The 19,902-nt window shown below is 39.7% G+C and overlaps 1 protein-coding gene across 1 annotated transcript; it reads right to left on the bottom strand.

The window, feature by feature from the left end:
• Positions 1 to 16,044: 16,044 nt before the first annotated feature.
• On the bottom strand, positions 16,045 to 19,456 carry LOC121632729 (transcription factor Sox-9-A-like). The gene is made up of 3 exons (XM_041974435.1): positions 18,638 to 19,456; positions 18,163 to 18,413; positions 16,045 to 17,996 (listed from the first exon to the last, which is right to left on the bottom strand). The coding sequence occupies exons 1-3, from the start codon at positions 19,072 to 19,074 to the stop codon at positions 17,182 to 17,184; spliced, it is 1,503 nt and encodes a 500-aa protein (XP_041830369.1). The 5' UTR covers positions 19,075 to 19,456; the 3' UTR covers positions 16,045 to 17,181.
• Positions 19,457 to 19,902: the final 446 nt, after the last annotated feature.

Raw genomic sequence — 19,902 nt, 5'->3', positions numbered from 1 at the left:
TTTTCCCTGCTTAGGAAAGAGGCTCACATTAACACTGCCTGCCACTTTCATTCGAAGTTTCACTTGTTCAGAGAAACAGCTGTCTGGAAAAGAGCTTCAAGCTTGGGAAAACTCATAGATGCTTTTGGCAACTTGAGTTCACTCTTGGTTGTTTCTTAATTTTTCATTGCAAGATTAAGCACTTCGTTTTAGTCACTTGTATAACTGCCTGGGTCACATTTAGGGGACAGGAGTAAACGCCTATTGAAAGTAAAATCTGTACTTGGAGTGGAAATATAAAACAAGCTGATTTAAACATTAAAGATGTGATGACACTGTTATAGAGACTCTTAGATCGAATAAAATGTACCAATATCTCATCAAAGCCTGATTCTATTTAACCTGACTAAGGGAGCTTTCACACCGGCATCAAGTTATTCTTGATGCAGTGCCACCTCAGGCAGGGAGGGGAATATTTTTTGTTCAAAATTTTGGTTTGTATGACTAAGTGTAGTATAAAAGCAAACTTCTACCAGCTGAATGTTGCAAACCCCACTTAAATCAAGTCTAATAGACTGTTAGGTGTGAATAAAAGCTAAATCTATTATAATTGGTAAAAACAACAATCCTGATGTAATAGCTCCACGCAAGATGAACACACAGATTCAAAAGATGTTTTTGAAAGTACAACTTGGCCACAACTCAAAGATGTGAAAGGTAATTAAAAGATGTATTGCCTGATGTATTACCAGACATTTAGCACCCAAGAGTGTATTTGAGAATGACTGCTTTTATGACACAATACACACATTAGAACCACAGAGAAAGATATTTAATAAAAATGGTGAAATACAGTATTACATTTGCTATGAAGAAACAAAAATATCTAGAATACAAAAATAACTACAACCATATATTGTTTTTTTAGCAAGTGAAAATTAATGTGTTTAACAAATTTTAAGTATTGTGTCAGCCTGCATCAAGTGGTGCGTATGTTATACCCCTGAATTAGGGTAGAAAGAATCATGAGAGTGATTAATATTGCTTCCCTCATGCGGTGGGTTTATTGCAATGAGGAAACAGCCTGCAATTCCCCCTTGTGGTAGGTCAACCAGTTGATCCCAGAGCAACAGGATTTAAGGCCTTTTAGCTGCTCACCCATGCATAATGGATTACATTGAACAAAATGACAAAATCCTTATAAACAAAATATGAGAGTAACAGATTTTTAACTACTATTTCACTCTTACATGAATTATTATGTTTTACTATATATTGATAACCTTGTTACTGTTTTTTAAAATTTTTACCTCTTTAAAAATGAAATCACCTTATGAATTACCCCATCTTAAGAAAGTACAAAATGAGGGGTTATGGGGGTGGGGGGGCATACCTAATCCAATATGTGTATCCAGACATGTATCTGTAACAGCTAACAGGTCTCTAGATATACAGTGTATCTCATCATCTTCTAAAGAATAGACACTCTTGGTCCCTACCTTGCAAGATTTTGAAGTGCAGTTTAATGTTATATGGGAGATGAGCCAAAATGCCAGAGGCTTTATGTGCACTCTGAATAGGAATCATTGGCATTCTACAGAGCCCACAGGATGGAATTAATAAAGTAATGGTCACTGTATCATCTGTAGAGACTTTTCCACATAAGGCTGTGAGAGAACAAGAAGAGGAGGACTAATATAGCTGGAACAAAATTTTTATTAACTCTAGCAGCTTCAACATGAGGAGTAAAATTTTCTGGATCTTTGTAATACGTTAAAAAAAAAGAAACATCCATACTTTCTCCAGGATGTCACTCCCAGAATAATAACTGGTTGCTGTGAATGAGAGCACGAGACATTAAATAAGTTTGATGTTGTAATGCTGCAATAAAAGAGAGAACTGCAATGATATTTAAAAGAACAAGGTGTAGGGACTGACCGACTTAAAGGGCAATGATAGAAAGATCACATTTAATTTTCATTTAAATATCATTTCATTCCATTTCAATATGGGCCCCAGGACCCATGAGACCAAACATATTTGTAAACAGAAGTTTTGACAGATAGAAAGTTGATAGATAAGTCTGATTCTCATTTTAAAGTTGATAGAGAGAGTGTCTTATCTGTTTTGGACATTAATCTGTATAAGTTTTAAGTAATTTGAGGGTGCTGAAGTTAAGAAACTCTGCTACCCTGATAGGAAGTTGCAAGTCTGTTTGATTCAGATTGTATTTCTTCACTTAGAATAGAATAGAATAGAATAGAATAGAATAGAAATACTTTATTAATCCCTTCGGAGAGCCCTCAGGGAAAACTTATTATAAACTTGAGTTGATATTCTAAAAGTTTCTTGCTGCTGATTCCATATTGTGAAGTGATTATATAAAATGGTATAAAGATTTTGTTTACAATTACATCCTCCAAGAACTTTATTCATTGGTTGCTTTATTGAGTAAAGTTCAGCTTTTTTTTGTTTTGCAGGATGTCAGGATTGTTCCAAATGGGCATGATAAGAGTGAAGACTTGTTTGTTTTAAAGAATTCCCACCAGGCTGTCAGAGAGGAGCTAATATTAATGCTTTTGAACATTATACTGATTTATATTTTGGCTAATAGATGGCAAGTTTGTAATTTCTAGATTCTCACAAACTGGTTGTTCTAAATTTGATGATGATTAAGATTTGCACCATTTTGAGATATACTGTAACCTACTGACTAAGAAATAATAACGAAAGTTGGGTAGATCTAGTCCTCCGGTATTTCTAGTTTTCTGTAGTTTTTAAGCTAATACGTGGTGGTTTGTTCTTTCAAAGGAATTTTGATATGTAAAAGTCTAATGACTTAAACCACATAGGGGATAGTATTCTGGGTATCATGGAGAAGAGATTGTTTATTTTTGGTAAAACCATCATTTTAATCATGGTAACTCACCCCATTAGTGATATGGGCAGGGAGTTCCAACATGTGATATTTTCTTTGGTAGAGTTTAAAAGCTGAACATAGTTTATGCAGTTTTGTTAGCTCTGACAGCTCGGGGAAATGTTTATACATAGGTATCTTATATTGTCTGGCTGTAATGTGGTAGTGGGAATATTTGGTAAATGACCATTTACTGGCAGAACTGTGGACTTGGACCAGAGATTAATAAAAATCCATTAATGAGTGTGATAGTGTTACAGTCACTCAGCCACTCCTCCAGCACTCCCCTGATTCTCCACACCTGTCCCTGATCCCAGCCCTCCAATCCACCCAACCTGTCACACCTGTTCCTCATTGTCTCACTAGTCCTTATATACTCCAGCACCACAGTCACTCCCTGTCGGACCTTAATCCACACACCTAAAGGACTCACTCCCGTTCCGTCTCCAGATTCCTCACATCCATGTCGGTAATTGTATGTTTATCTACAGTATTCCAGTCAGTGAATAAATCTGTTAAACGTCCCCTTGTCTCCCTGGAGTCCATGTGTAACAGTCTGTAATAGAGGTTTGTGTTCTGTAGGAAAAGTAATACATCATCAGCATAAAGACGTATCTTGTGTTCTAGAATTTTTTTTTTTTTTTTTTTTTTTTAATTCCCTTAATATCTTTATTTTGCCTGATAGCAGCTGCTAGAGGTTCAATAAAAATTGCAAACAGTGTTGGGGAAAATAGACAACCCTGTCTGGTGCCTCTCTGCAGACTGAGGCTTGGATAAGTTTGATCATTTGTCCTCACACAGACCTTGGGATAGCTTTTATTTTTATCCAGTCTATAAATGAATATTTAATTCCAAATTTGTGTAAAGTTGAAAACACAAATTTCCAGTTTACCCTGTCAAATGCTTTTTCCACATCTAATGAAATAAATATAATTCTTGATGGCGAAGTAGTCTATGATATTAATTAGTCTGACTGTCTACCCTTCATGAAACCTGCTCGGTTGGGATGTGTAATGGAGGGGGTTATTGTTTCTAATCATCTAGAAAGAGCTTTACTGATTATTTTAAGATATACATTTTACAGCGATATTGGGCCATAGCTGGATGGCAGTGTGGGGTCTTTGCCTGAGGCTGATGTTGGCAGAGTTCATATTTGTGGGTAATTTATTATTTTCCTTAATTTCTGATACCATCTTATAAAATTTAGGTGCCAGTGTATTCCAAGATCTATTATAGAACTCTGCTGAAAAATCATCTGGGCCTTAAGCTTTTTTACTGGGCATGTCCTGGAAGGCTTCGTGGAGATTTTCTGTTGAGAGAGGTGAATTAAAAGCCATAACCTGCTCATGTTGAAATTTTGGGGATGCTGATGTTACTGAGAAATTGATCCATATTGTTTTCTGGTTGGTTGATATGTTGTGTGTATAATTTTGGGTAAAAGTCCCTGAAAATTACATTTATGTCCTCATGATCATGGGTGATAGTCCCTGATGGGTCCTTAATAGAGGCTATAGTTGTTTTTATTTTATTTATTTTGAATTGATTACCTACAAATTTCCTTGACTTGTTAGCCTGTTCAAAGTTTTCCGAGCAAAGTCTTTGCATTAGGAACTGTTTTCTAGTCAATTATTTTATTTAACTCTATCTTAGGTCTTCTAAAGTGTTATAAACATGCCCCAAAAGATTATCGGCTGCCCTCTCTTCATATTGGAAGAACTGCACTGTTGCCACTGCCTCCAGAAGGCTGGCAAACTTATCCAGGACTCCTTTCACCCCGGCCACCACATGTTTGATCTGGTACTGTCAGGCAGGTGGTACAGACCAATCACTGCAAGGACAAACCGGTTCAGGGACAGTTTTTACCCAACAGCAGTAAGAGCCCTGAAGAGTAGCTGATAATTCCACCTCACGTGCCTTAATAAGCTACCTCATGTGTCTTTATTTTGCACTTAACACATGTGCCTTAATTAAAATAAAGAGATGTTGCAATAACTATATTATATATTATACGTATAGTTTTACTTCATTTTATCTTATTACTTTATTTAATCTTATTTACTATACATTGTATTTTGTCTTATTTATTATGGCTGTTGCAATTATTCTGTTTTATTCTATTTAGTCAGTTTTGCAATTACTGGACGGCTTTGTAATTTTGTTGCACTTGTTTCAATGACAATAAAGTTCTATTCTATTTATTCTATTCTTATTGTATTTAATATTTAACAGTTCTAACTCAATTTTTTTAGCATTCACTTTCTTTTTCTTAGAAGATGAAAAACCCTGTTATTTTGCCTCACATTACTGCTTTTCCTGCTTCCAACACAATACTTCCTGATGTTCCTGGAAGGTCATTATTTTTTTAAATATATGTCCCATTCTTTGTTAAAGAAACTAATAAAGTCAGTTTCTATAAGTAATGATGTATTTAATTTCCAGTTTCTAGCTGGTGGTGCGACTTTCTTATTCCCTAAAGTGAAAGCAACTTATGTGTTATCACTGATGGTGATGGGATGGCTTTTAGTTTCTGAAATATTGCTCATCAACTGGAATAACAGTGGGAAAGTGATTAGAAGAATGTATATTCTCTAAGAGTAGCAGTGTGAGAACGCCATGCATTACAAAGACCAAATCATTTATATACTGTTTGACAGTGTTAATAGACAAAAACAAGAGTGAAAAAGGAGGCACATACACCATGTTTCATTTTTTTTTGGGGGGGGGAGGCTAATTAGCTATTGGTGCTCACAAGCAACTTGATAGATGTACTTAAAAAAGTGACAAGTAAGTGTAGATTTATTTTGAAAGAATGATAAAGGAAGAAATTAAATTATCTTCACAAAACAAGCTGAAATGCATTCCTCATTATATTGACTGTCACTCCACCCTATACCACACCATGTCATTGCATCAGTGCTGACCTCAGAGACTGATGAGATAAACATTTCTTTCCATACCCTCCCTGCCTCAGTCAAACCGAACCCAGGGCCTGCCATGCTCCGTCCTACAAACCACACACAATCCTAGCAATGACAATGGTGTGGTCCATAATTGTCAGCCATATCAAGCTTTGGTAGCCGGACGAGCCGTGTGACAGGGTATCAGATGATAATCACCGCAGCGTGCTACAGTTAGTGCTGTCACTCAGGGCCTTTGACGTCACACCGACATGCCTCTGTGATTAGTTCTGGTCCAGTTCCAGCTGACCTGCATTGTCACCCGTGATCAACATCCTACAAATGCCTGTAATGGGACAAACAGTGTTCATTAAGCATTTGCAGAGCTCTAAATTACAACTACATGTTCTGAGGCACGGAAAGGTAGCTTGCGGCTACTCTTTCTTGTCCTGAGCCAGGAAATACACATATTTTTATATATATATATATATATATATATCATATATATAATATTACATATTTTATATATATATATAGTGTTTTGTCTTTATGCAAAAGTATATTTTTAAGGGTTAATTCGCCCATGAAATTTACTCTCATTAACATATTTTCTTACTCTTATAAAATTAGGATAAAGTCATACCAGTTTGTACCACATGAAAGTTTTACAGGAAAGGTATAAGCTGTTATCTAAGTATTTTTAAGTCACAGGAATTAGGTAAGTGATCAAAATGATTAAGCAATTGCTGTTACGCTAAAAATTCTTAATTTTGGTTGTTTTCAGCTGCAACTGAAACAACTGAAATTGAAAAGTCATTTGTAATACCACAATGTGTATTGCGGATGACTTTTAATTTTCTTTCCCTAGACCTCTCCAACTGCTCTCAATCATCTAAACATTACAACTTAAACCACCACTGAACAGAAGATATTGGAATAGATAAATCATGAACTTATCATTGATGTCTTTAAGTTTAATTAATTTGGAGATGTATTCCTAAAAGTAGTTCCTTTAAAGACAAAACATACATTTCCTGTTTCTCATTTTTTCCCCAGAGGGATCCTTGCATGGAATTATATTTGAAACTTACACAAATGCTCAATTACCAGGAAATCCATGAAACAAAAAGTTTTTACCTGAAAGTTTACAGACTTGTCTGTACACTTCTGTTGGAACTACTTCCTTCTCTTGCAAAAACTGAGTAAACTGAACTTTTTAAATCCATACACACATGCTGTAACACCACCAGCATGTCAGTACAAAGATTTCTGCATGACATAAAATGTTTTTCAAATTTCCATCCACATGCCAGAACTAAGTTTTACCCTAAACTGTACCAGCACAAATTCCTGTAAAAATACTCGCTTAAAGTTTCATAGGGTGTGAAAACACAGCTCTGCAGAAATGTTGCTCTATCTGTGATGATGCTGGGGCCGGGAAAGTGAGGCTCATTACACATTATTCCGAAAAAAAAAAAGAAAAAAAGAAGCATGCCACATATTAGAGTTGTCTAACTGTTGCAGCTTTACTGATTATGTCAGTCGGTATTTTTGCTTTTGATGAAACATGACTCGTCTGCTTGGCCGTCTGCTGTGGAAAACATCCATATGAAACATGTCATCTGTCCGGTGCTTGTTACTGCCATTTCCCTTGACATGCAAGCACTGCAGAGACTGATGGCTTTTTCAGATGGGACAGTGTGCAACTTTTTTCATTCATTTTATATACCGTTTAGTCCAATTCAGGGTCGCGAGGGGCTGAACTTGCAACCAGTGTGCAACTTGCTCATGCAAACTTCTCCATTTGGATGTCCTACCATATTTGTCCCATGTTTGTTTAATCTATAACCCCACCTCTCTGTTTTATACCCTTTCTCGCCCTCTTGCATTTCATTTGTGTTGGTGACAGAACAGTGTGCCGCACAGAAATGGGCTCCATTTAGTTTTAAATAAATAAAACTAACACTCAAAGCATAGAACATTTTGTTTAACATCTGTTACAAACATTTCATATATACTGATTAGTTTGGCTAGTGATGAATAAAGTAAATAAATTTAGTTGTTTGTCCTAGTAGAACTATTATTACATTTCCCAAGAACACTGTTTCATCACATATTACAGTATGCAGGGGCTGTATGCTAACTTTAGTGTGTGTTCTGTACTAAGGGCAGCTGAATGAGGAGTGAAATTTAAATTAACTAAAAAAATGTGGTAGTGGTTGGATGGTATAAAAAGATTAGGCTACTTACAACAAAAGTAAGAAAGTAGATGAGGATGTGAATTAAAATGGTGGTGAGAAAATATAACTCTTAAACGCCCGATGTTTCATATTTGATAAATACAGTGTCTGTGGCGTCTCACCACATAATAAATCTTTCTTTAAGTCCTTAAGGAGTCATTTTTAACATGATTGCCCCAGTGACTGAAAACCATTATTTTAAATAATTTGGTTGAGAGATCAATTTAAAATGTCTCATAATAAAATATATTTCTTTTCATTTCATATTTCAAGCTTTAAAGGGTTAAAAATATACTAAAGTTTAAGGTAGATTATTTTAAATGTGTTAGGAGTAAAACTTTCTTTTTTTCATGCTAGAGAAAAGAATCTTGTTGTTTTTCCTGATGATTTTTTTTTTTTTTACTGAAATGCAAAGTTAGAGAAGCTTGTATGATTAGTGTGTAAAAATTACTGACATCTAGCAGTAAAGATGGGCATAGAAATCCCCTTAAATACTAATCACAGTTGGGAATGGATAGTGGCCATCAGTGGCTAAAATTATTTGCGACATCAGCATGTTTTCATCTGTGAGTGGATCCAGTGGGCTCAGGTGCAGCTATATCTTCTTCTATTGTTTATTGTTTTAATTGCAATCCCCATTAGTTGCCCATTTAATGGTCGCTAGTTTTCCTTCAATGCTCACGTGGGCAATGACAACGATACTTGGAGGGGCATGACTGGGAGGAATGGCCCCCCTAATCTAAATTCAAGTGGTGTTTTGTTGTTGGACTTCTGTGCTCGACATGGACTGTCCATACCGAACACCTTGTTCAGACATAAGAGTGCCCACATGTGGACTTGGCACCAGGACACTCTAGGCCACAGTTCGATGATCGGCTTTGTAGTCATATCGTCGGACTTGCATTCTGGACACTCGGGTGAAGAAAGGGGCAGAGCTGTCAACTGATCACCACCCGGTGGTGGGTTGGCTCAGATGGTGGGGGAGGATGCCGGTCAGGCCTGGCAGACCCAAGCGTTTTATAAGAGTCTGCTGGGAACATCTGGCAGAGTCCCCTGTCAGAAAGAGTTTCAACTCCCATCTCCGGCAGAGCTTCAACCATGTCCCGGGAGAGGTTGGGGACATTGAGTCCGAATGGGCTGTGTTCCGAGCCTCTATTGTTGAGGCGACCAGCCGCAGCTGTGGCCATAAGGTCGTCGGTGCCTGTCGTGGCGGTAACCCCCAAACTCGTTGGTGGACACCAGCAGAAAGGGATGCCATTAAGCTGAAGAAGTAGTCCTATTGGGCCTTTGTGGCATGTTGGCCGCTGAAGTCCCCCTGGTCCCCCTGGTCCCCCTCTTCAAAAAATGGCGTGCTCCAACTACAGGGGGACCAGCCTCCTCGGTACGGTCTATTCAGGGGTGCTGGAGAGGAGGTTCCATCGGACAGTCGAACCTCGGATTGAGGAGGAGCAGTGTGGTTTTCGTCCCGGTCATGGAACAGTTGACCAGCTCTACACCCTCTTCAGGTTCTTTGAGGGGGCATGGGAGTTTGCCCAACCAATCTACATGTGCTTTGTGGACTTGGAGAAGGCATTTGACCGTGTCCGCCGGGGACTCCTGTGGGGGGTACTCCGGGAGTATGGAGTGCCGGACTCTCTTGTACGAGCTGTCCGGTCCCTGTACGACATGTGTCAGAGTTTGGTCCGCATTGCCGGCAGTAAATGAGAATCGTTTCCAATGTGGGTTGGACTCCGCCAAGGCTGCCCTTTGTCGATCTATGTTCCCACCCTCACCTATGGTCATGAGCTGTGGGTAGTGACCGAAAGAACAAGATCGCGAATACAAGCAGCCAAAATGAGTTTTCTCCGCACGGTGGCCAGGCTCTCCCTTAGAGATAGGGTGAAAGGCTTGATGATCCAGGAGGAGCTCAGAGTAAAATCGCTGCTCCTCGGCATCGAGAGGAGCCAGATGAGGTGGCTGGGGCATCTGGTTCGGATGCCTCCTGGACGCCTCCCTGGTGAGGTGTTCCGGGCACGTCCCACCGGAAAGAGGCCCCGGGGAAGACCCAGAACACGCTGGATGGACTACATCTCTCGGCTGGCCTAGGAATGCCTCGGGATCCCTCCGGATGAGCTGGTGAATGTGGCCGGGGAGAGGGAAGTCTGGGTTTCCCTGCTTAGGCAGCTGCCCCCGCGACCCGACTCCGGATAAGCAGAAGAAAATGGATGGATGGATGAATTATTTTATTTTCATTTTACTCAACTATATTACTTTTTTCTATTTATTTATTTTTTTATTCATTCATTCATTCATTCATTCATTCATTCATTATTAGCTGTTCTTACTGTTTCTTAAGGTTTGTTAATCTTTGTTTTAAATCGTGTTTTCCTCATGGGGATCCTCCACGCTGGGGGTTTTGCCTTCTTGGCCAGGCACTGCAGCCTTATGACTGTGGTGTGGGTCCCGGTCTGCCCTGCTTGGGGTGGTTGCCATGGCGGCTTTGTGTGTGTGTGTGTATACAAGTGTGTGCGTGCGACTGTGTGACTTGTTTTTTTGTTCTTTATTTATTGTTATGTAATCTATTTTGATGTGTGTAAAGGATTGTTTTATTTTTAATATGCATGTTTTTTTTCATGTAAAGAACTTTGTTTTGCCTTCAGCATGAAAAGTGCTTTATAAATAAAGCTTGATTGATAGATTGACATAAGGGATGCATACCGTATCAAGTGGATAATGCTACCACACTCTCTCAACAGCTAACAACTTTCATGAAACTCTAGTTAATGACTCCTTTTCCACCATTTTCTGGTTTTGTGTCTGTATATGAATAACCACACGAGTTCTGTATTTATGTCCCATCCCAACTATTTAATTTAGTTTTAAACTCCACTTTCGTCTTCATTTACGATTTCTCTTTCCTTTTTCTTTTTCCTTTTTCTGGCACCTAATCTACCTGGTTAAGGTGAAACATGACAACATTGTAGCTAGGGCTCAGTACACATAATGTCTTGCTATAATCATGAAACATGAACTGTCCCTTTTCTAAGTGGAACATGTTGTTCTCAGGAAGTTTGGTACTTTTTCTGTGTACTTTCAGACCGTGTGCTCTATCTGGCCTTTAAACAGAAGCAAAACTTTCCTTTTTCCTTTCTTCCATGCATCAATAAAGTGGCCTAAGTTACCCAAAATGGGCTTTCTTTATCCAGCGGTTGTGATTAATGAAAATGGTCTTATTAATTTGTGTGTCATAACGATAGAGCTGAGTAGCCACAGTCCAACAGCAATCCGATGTTACAAAGCGAGACTTGGCTTCATATCTGACTCAGCCATTCAGCCTCAACCTTCCATAAATAGTGTTCAAGAACTGCCTCCGGTAAATATAAAAACTCTGTGTCACCTAACACATAATTCACATCATAGGAACATGGTGTTTGCTCCCTCAACACTGTGACATCACTGTGTTTCCCTTCCTTGACCTTTGTTTGATGCCAGCTGGACCTGAGGGGAGGAGTCCACTGTGCAGCAGCTCGTGTCCACTCACATCTTCAGTGGCCCAAATAGGAGTTGGAGTTTTATGGCAGCCTTTCTTGCTTTTTATGCGGCATTTAAAGCTGCTTAAGGTTCCACAGTTCTAAGATATGCTGCATTTTCAATTCACTAAGTGAAATCAGTTTTATTCATATAGCTCAAAATAGCATATACCCCAGAGGGTGTCGTGTTTTTGTAGTATTGGACCATCTTTATGAAGACTTTTGAACGCCAGTGGAAAAGTTTTCAACAAATGTAGTAATTTGCTTTCTTGTAAAAGGGTTGTAACTATTATTGAAGTCTACAGCTGTCACAGAATTTAATTGGTACACTTCATTAAAGCAGTGGCTGTATCGCATTAGTTTTTGGATGAATCTGGGACAAGACCTGACTGTGTGTATGAGTCACATAATGCAATGATCAGAATATGATGGTTTAAATATCACTGACACATCCAAATTATGCATTTGTGAAGATGTTTCTTCCACAGGGATTCTCTTTCAGATGGCACAATTAGCTGATTTGTTTTAGATGCAAGGTGTATGATTTGAGTTAAACTTCCTAAATGTCCCTTTACAGACAGTAAAGATTGTTTCCAAGACTGCTTGGAGCAAATAAACTAGGCTTAGAACTGTTGTTAAAAGATGGCCGTATAGACTAAAGGTGCATTTAAACCAGCCCTTCTTTACTGAACCATAGTTTGTTTGCTCTGAATATCTGGTTCATTTGGAGAGCTGTGAATGTGCAACCAAACTCTGGTGCACATCAAAAAGGCAAACTCTGGTCTGGGCTTTTCCTTTGGTTTGCTTCAACTGAACCAAAAGTAGCAATTGGACTATAACTTATGTGGCAATGCAAGCTGCCCTGCATTGATCAATATATGTAAGTGTTCTTGTTCATTATTTGTTTTCTTCTTCTTCGGTGCAGTGCAGCCTCAGGAGGTAAAAACATTATTCAAAAGGTTTGGTTAATTTGATTAACCACAATGTGAAGCAAACTCGTACCGGCTGAGTGTTGCAACTTCAAATTGAGCGGTTGTCTCCAATCTTACAGAATCTATTGAACTATTAGGTGTGAAAATTGCACATGCCAAAATAAACAGCATGGTAGTTGCTAGCTTGAAACAAAACTGTACATGCTACGTCATACGAGGTTGATGATGAAGTCCTTGAGAATTTCCATGATCTGGGAACTGGAGCTTATTCCTTAATCAGTTTTGTCGAAGTTTGTTCAGAACAAGAAGAACATACTCTACCACCAGTTTTGTATCCAGTGCTCAGATGTGTCACTAGTGGTTATTGTTATGAACTGCAGCTACATATTGTTGCATTTATGAAAGAATCTCAGCACATTTGTGGTCTCTTCCTGAGTCTGGTTCTGCTGGAGGTTTTTTGTACCCTTAAAAAGGATGTTATATTTACCCTCCACTGTTGTCTGCTACCCCGTGCTTACACAGGATGTGCAATTGTATCAAAGCGAAGGTTTAACGTAATACAGTGTCCTGGGCTTTAGGGTTAGTCAGTTTCTTTTGTTTTGTTTTTTTTTTGTTGTTTTTTTTTTTTTTTTTTCTTTTGTAAATTAATTGACTTAAACACAGTTATTATAAGAGAGACAAAACAATGAATCTTGTTGGACTGGAATAGAACTAGATTACAGTGAATTGGATTGAATTGATCATATTTTAATCTGTACAAACAGCTAAGGGTTTTTATTTATTTATTTATTGAAAATTGGCAACATACAAATCAAACTGACTTAAACTAAAGTCAATAAATATACAAAAAAATGTGCATATGAAAATGAAAGATGACCAAAATAAAGAGTTACTGCTATAGCTTTTGATAGGTAGAAGTCTGAATTTGCATTGGCATATCTCATTTTATCATTGAATGAGCTATGCCAACTTCTTTGAAAAATGTTGGAAAAGGGGCAACAAAAGGCTGGAGAGGTATTTGCTCATAACATTCAGACCCTCATTTGGCATTGCTCAAAAAACTGACAGCCCAGCTTGTTACAACAGGACAGTTGAACACCCTGCATCTCTGATGGTATGGTGTTGTATTAGTACCTATGATTGGACAGCTAACACATCTGTAAAGGCTCCATCAATGTTGGGAAGTACATAGAGATTTTAGAGCAACGTCTGCTCCCATTCAGATGTCTCTTTCAGGGAAGGCCTTGCATATTTCAGCAAGACGTATCTAAACCACATACTGCATCCATCACAACAGCATGGCTTCAAAGGAGAAGAGTCTGGGTGCTGAACTGGCCTGCCTGCAGTCCAGACCAAAAAAAATCCAACAATGAAGGTCCAGGTCTTTTGAGCAGCTAGAATCCTGCATCACACAAAAATGGTCTCCTCACTTCAAACATTTATAGACAATCGTCAAAAGAGAAGGTGATGCTACCCAATGGTAAACATCACTCTCTTCCAATTTTTATGAATGTGTTGCTGACATCAAATGTGTTAATATTTTGCATGAAATGGTAAATTTCTTAGTTTCAACATCTGATATGTTGCTTATGGTCTACTGGGAATAAAACATGGAATTACAAGATTTGAAAAATCATTGCATTCTGTTTTATTTACATTTAACACAGTCACAACTTTTTTTTTTTTTTTTTTATTGGGGTTGTAGGTCCATCAGTTGCTTCATATCACAGTTACATATGAATCACTGCCTGGTGTTGAACACTTCAGCCATCAACGAAGCAATGTACTTTACATTACCAAACATTATAGTGTATGAATGAAGAATTTTTGGGGTGTTGGGATGAATTGTTTTTATTTGTTTGTTTGTTTTTTTGGTTCCTCCGTTGTTGCTGTATTCTTTTTTGTGCTGAAATCCATCACAAACTGTTTGCCCTCACATGGAGAGATGTTTAGTCTATTTCAGGGCTTTTCAAAATTGGGATTCTCCTCAAACAAACCTAGGGAAAAGAATATGCCATGAAAATGTAACCCTATCACCCAAGACTATTATATTTGATCCAACATTCACCAGGTAATCCAAAGCCATTATTGGTGATTAGTTGTATTGAAAGTACACTCAATGCTTTGTGGTTACTTTGATTGTCTTTGTGGTTGTTTTTGGCTCTGTTCTTTTATTCCCACGTGGATGTTTTGAGTGTTATTTACAGTTGTGGCTGTTTTACATTTCAGTAGCTGTTTTGAGCTTTTTGTTGGTTGTTAAGCAGTTTTTGTTCTTTTGTGTGTATTTATACTCGCCTTATGTACCTCTGATTGTTTAAAGTGACTGTAAAAGGCCCAGAAAGACAGAAACTGAGTGCTTTTATTTTGACAGTCATTTTGCCTTATCCTTTGCTTTTAATTTGTTAATCATACAAAGCAGGAACTGCACTATTGATTAGACTATAATGAAGAGCAGGTGTGACTTACCAGTGTACAATTTGATGTGGTTTCTCTTTGCAAGCAACCACCTAGAAGTGGGATTAAGTTTTTTTTGCATTGTTTATTCAAAATAAAACAGGTTTTTTTTATGAAACAGCTCAAAATGTTTTAGAAAACCTTCACATTCAATTGATTGTAAAGAAGTAATTATTCTATATTTTTCTTTTTTTTAATATTGTCTCATTTTATGTCTTTTTAGTTCTAACAGTGTTTCTGAGTGAAAGATGTTCAAAAGGAATTTGTACGAAAGAAGGAAAATGGAATAATGTTAATAAAAGACAGGCTGAAACATCAGTAGACTTGCCTGGCTGGGTCTGCTACAGTGACTGTCACTGTGTTTCAGTGTGTTAACTTTCCATTACCTTGTAGCATTATAGTCTCTGTGGTTATTTTGCTAAATCTTTGTGTCTTGATGTATCCAAAGTGTCTCTTTTCTGTGTCATCCACCCTGGATAAGTAATTTAATGACTGATATAAGTCTTATTTGAGTTTCCACTGAAACTGTTTGGAGCCCCTTTTGGGAGGCCCACCTCTTAGTGTGAAAACCTCTGGTCTGTATGGTTTTACAGCGTGATTCGGTAGGTTACAGATAGCAGTGGGGCTGACTCCTCGCAACCTCCTGCTGTTACAAGACGAGGAGGGGAAGAAAATAAACGAGGGGGAAAAAAAACAAAAAAGGTTTCATGGAAAACAAACACCACCGCTGATTCTCGGCTCTCTACCCTCTCTACCCTTTCACTGAAAGTAATCCTTACACTCTTTTCTATTTAAAGCATTACCTGTTTCTCTGGACTGTAATATTGCATAATATCCTGATGAACAAATGACAAGACTTTCCTCTTTTTTTTTTATAATTGTGGTTTTTTTTTTATTGCAAATACATATACAAAAAGATTCTTTAAAGACAGAACAATTACATGAAGGGATTGCAAGAGAAAAATAGAGAATCTGTAACATCAGACTCTTTGACACTGAGAGGAAACGGGCTGCAGAACAGAAAGAATGGACAGTCCTTTAGGAAAAACTCTAAATCCATGTAACTTTCTGTTCTTTCAGGCATAGTTGAAAGTCAAACTCAGGATATGTTTTCTTAAACAGTTCTCAAAAAAAAAAAAAAAAAAAAAAAAGGACAAATACATACTTAAAATAGACATTTAGATAAGATAAATAACAAAAAAAGGACGATTACAGCATTTACCATTTTGTCTAAGTACCTCCTGGGTTGTAAATCCCCGCAAAAAAAGAAAAAAGAGACAATTTCTATGCTGTCTACGTTGCAAAGAGGACAACTCATTAGTTATAAGAATAGTATGCCAAATAATTACTTTGAAATAAAGTTAAACACTAATAAATAAATAAAACGTTAAACTGAATCTGACCTGGGGGAAGCATATTGGACACCATCGTACTGGGAGACGGCGCGGGGGGGGGGGGTACCCACCCATGGGGTTAAAGGTGACTTCCTGTAGCTGTCAAACACACGCTGTCGGACGGTAAGCATAATCTCAGCTGTGGGCCTTTACACGTACGTGCACGAGCACGAGCATGCAGGCAGACATGTATAAAGAGTTTTAGAAAAAAAAAGTAAAAATCCAAGGCACAGATGGTGGAAGGGGGGCTGCGGGGTCCGTCGTCAGGACCGAGTCTCTCTTTCTGTGCAGCCTAACGGCAACTTTGATGATCATGACGCAGAACTTTGACAGCAAAAAATTTAAATAAAAAACATATTTGCTGAACGGCACATGAAAAGAGCAAGACACAAAAAGTTAACAGGAACTCTTGTTCAAAGTCAAACAAGGAACCAGAATCTGTACTTTCGCAACTGGTTAAATATAAACCTTTTTTTTTTATTTATTCATTTATTTTTTGTCTTTTTGTTTTTAATCTACACGTAAAAATAATTCTCCCAACCTTCTCCCCACCCCTCCCTCCATTAAAATCGGTTAAAAACTGCCAGCATATCAAGAAAATAAACAAAAATAAACATACACAGTACCTACAGAAATATCAACAATCAAGTCCTCACAGAGGATTTTTTTTAAAGTCTTTTCATCTCTAAAAATATATGTTTCTATCATGATACAATAGCAAGGCACGATGTGAGCCAATCACAAGTCCAGCTCTCCTCTTTGAATTCAAGTGTCTGATTCAGGGGTAGAACTCTCCCTGTATTAAAGTGTTTTGGGGTGTGTGTGATGGGTGTGTGTGACTGTACAAATCCTTGTCTGCTCAGGGTCTGGTGAGCTGGGTGTAAACCGGAGCCTGATCCCAGGGTTGCGGGCTGCTCTGTGGGATGGAGGGGACCCCTGTGTTGTCAGCTATGGGTGTGTACATGGGCCTCTGGCTGGGGCCGCTCATGTAGCTGAAAGTGGAGTACAGCCCTGAGCCCTGCCCCACCCCCGCGTGGCTGTAGTAGGAGGCGCCGGTGCCTCCTCCCTGGTGGTCGGAGTAGTCGTACTGCTGTGCCCTAGAGATGGCTGGGTAGGAGGAGGAGGGGCTGTAGTGCTGCAGGTTGAATGGGCTGTAGGCGGCGTGCTGTGGGGAGCCCTGCTGCTCGCTGTAGTGGCTCGGGCTCAGTTGCTCTGTCTTGATCTGGGTCCTGTGCTGGGACTGAGCTGCTTCTGAGCCCCCGCCACCCCCCAGGGTGGTCAGAGTATGCTGCTGCTGCTGCTGTCCCTGCTGGCTTTGGCTTTTAGCCATCCAGGCCGGGCCTCCGCCCGCCTGCGGGCTGAGCGGGGCGGCGCTGCTGATGCTGTAGCTGCCGGTGTAGCTAACTGGAGTAATGCTGCCAGGGCCGCTAGTAGACCCAGGGTGGCCGTTAGGGGGAAGGTACTGGTCGAACTCATTAACGTCGAAGGTCTCAATGTGGGAGATGACATCACTGCTCAGCTCGCCAATGTCCACGTCACGAAAGTCGATGTTGAGCTGGCGTCCAGTGGAGCCATCAGGCAGAGAGCGAAGACCCACCTCCCGCTTCAGGTCCATTTTGCCTGAGCTGACCTCAGTCTTTGGGGTGGTAGGAGGAGTTGGTGGTCCCTGTGAGCCTGGAGGTTAAAATGAACATGAAAATTAATATATCGTGAAGATTTTCCAACTTATTCACCAAACCAATAAAGCTTTGTGTTTTCTCTTCTTTAAATTATCCCCAAAGAAGAAAGAACAAGATATTACGCCAATCTCAGACTAAAAATATATTTTTTTATTTCTCACCTGAGTGCTCACCAGGTGAGTGAACTTCTCCCATGCTAGAAGCCGGAGAGTCCGCCTGCTGGAGAGCTTTGAAGATGGCGTTGGTGGAGATGTGTGTCTGCTCGCTGCCATCCTCCGGCTCGCTCTGTCCATTCTTCACTGACTTCCTCCGCCTGGGCTGGTATTTGTAGTCTGGGTGATCCTTCTTGTGCTGCACACGAAGCCTTTCAGCCTCCTCCACAAATGGCCGCTTTTCCCCTTCATTCAGAAGTCTGTGCGTAAAATGTACCATTATTATAATTAATTTCCTGCTAAAATCTACTGAAAATATGTTTTTATAAAGCAATAAAAAGCATTAACTGAGTAATAACTACCATACTGCTGTTTTTGTCCCATGCAGCTGTAATAAGTGCAAGTCAGCCAAAAGAAAAGAGACAGAAATCACACTAACATCCTAAATTGGTGCGTTAAAACTGAATAGCCGCATCCCACGTACCTCCAGAGTTTCCCAAGAGTTTTGCTGAGCTCTGCGTTGTGAAGATGCGGGTACTGATCCGCCAGCTTTCTCCGAGCAGCCTGAGCCCACACCATGAAGGCGTTCATCGGTCTCTTAACGTGAGGCTTGTTCTTGGTAGATCCGTTAACGCGCACCGGCATGGGCACGAGGGTCCAGTCGTAACCCTTGAGCACCTGGGACACAGCCTCGCGGATGCAGGCGGGAAACTTGTCATCCTCGTCCTTCTTGAAGTCACCCAGGGGTCCGTTGGCGCTGAGCAGCCCGTTTTCCGAAGGCCGAGTGTTCTCGGTGTCGGAACCAGAACCGGACGGGCACGGGGAGCCCGCTGAGTCCTCGGACATGCTCGGGCTCGGGGCATCAGAGAGACACTTGTCTTGTTCCTCCGTCATCTTCAGGTAGGGGTCGAGGAGATTCATACGAAAAACGGACTGGTGCCAAATTACACGTGAAAAGGAGGGGGGGAGGATTCTGCTTTCTCGTGTGAGAGAAAAAAAAAGCTTCTGAGCTGAATTTACTGAGCCAGTATGCGCGGTGATAAAATATTATCACCCAGAAAAGTGAACCAAAAAGATTTTCTGCTTTTCCTATGCTGTGCGTTAACCCGATTTGGAGAGCGTTTGCCGTTACGCACGAGCCTCTGACACACTCCTTGGGTTAGTGTGTTTTGTGCAAACGGATCCGCACATGCAATGACAAAAACAAGCCAGCTGTGAAAGAGTTGTTTTCAACTCTGCAGAATGAAACGGAGATGAGCTCCTTTTTGGTCCTCGAGTACAATCCTCAGAACGCAGATGTGCTTTGAACTACAAACGGTTTGCAAGCGTCTTTATATATTTAATGCGGAGCCCGAATCTGATTGGTTGAAAGTCTGTGACGCAGGAGTAAATTAATTTGACCCCCCTTTTTTTCTACTTCTCATGAGCAGCTCCGAACACACACACGCACACGTACACACACAGACACACACACATTTCCTTAATCGACACACAGACGACCAACCAGCGTCTATGTACGGTTTGATTCTGCTACATTTTCCAATATCTTTTATTTATAGGCCGTATGTGGAGTTTAGATTTATAATTTGCATATTTTAATTGCCTCGAAAAGACAGATTGTACAATGAACAGATGCAGAGTGTGAAAAAGACTACCAGTTGATCTATGGAATACGAGCATTTGGCAACTATACCAGCTATTTTTTCTTACATATGGATTATGTGGAAGTGTGTTTAGCTTCACTGAATC

Source organism: Melanotaenia boesemani, chromosome 21 (genome assembly GCF_017639745.1).
Source record: "Melanotaenia boesemani isolate fMelBoe1 chromosome 21, fMelBoe1.pri, whole genome shotgun sequence".
NCBI classification, from domain to species: Eukaryota; Metazoa; Chordata; class Actinopteri; order Atheriniformes; family Melanotaeniidae; genus Melanotaenia; species Melanotaenia boesemani.
This window is presented reverse-complemented; position numbering and strand designations above follow the sequence as displayed.

Bases quoted from the DNA above. Each gene is read 5' to 3' on its own strand.
- LOC121632729 (XM_041974435.1), bottom strand. From the start codon at position 19,074: ATGAATCTCCTCGACCCCTACCTGAAGATGACGGAGGAACAAGACAAG. The intron at 18,414-18,637 runs GTACGTGGGATG...TTTTACGCACAG, and splicing joins ACTCTTGGGAAACTCTGGAG to ACTTCTGAATGAAGGGGAAA. The intron at 17,997-18,162 runs GTGAGAAATAAA...TTTAACCTCCAG, and splicing joins CTCACCTGGTGAGCACTCAG to GCTCACAGGGACCACCAACT.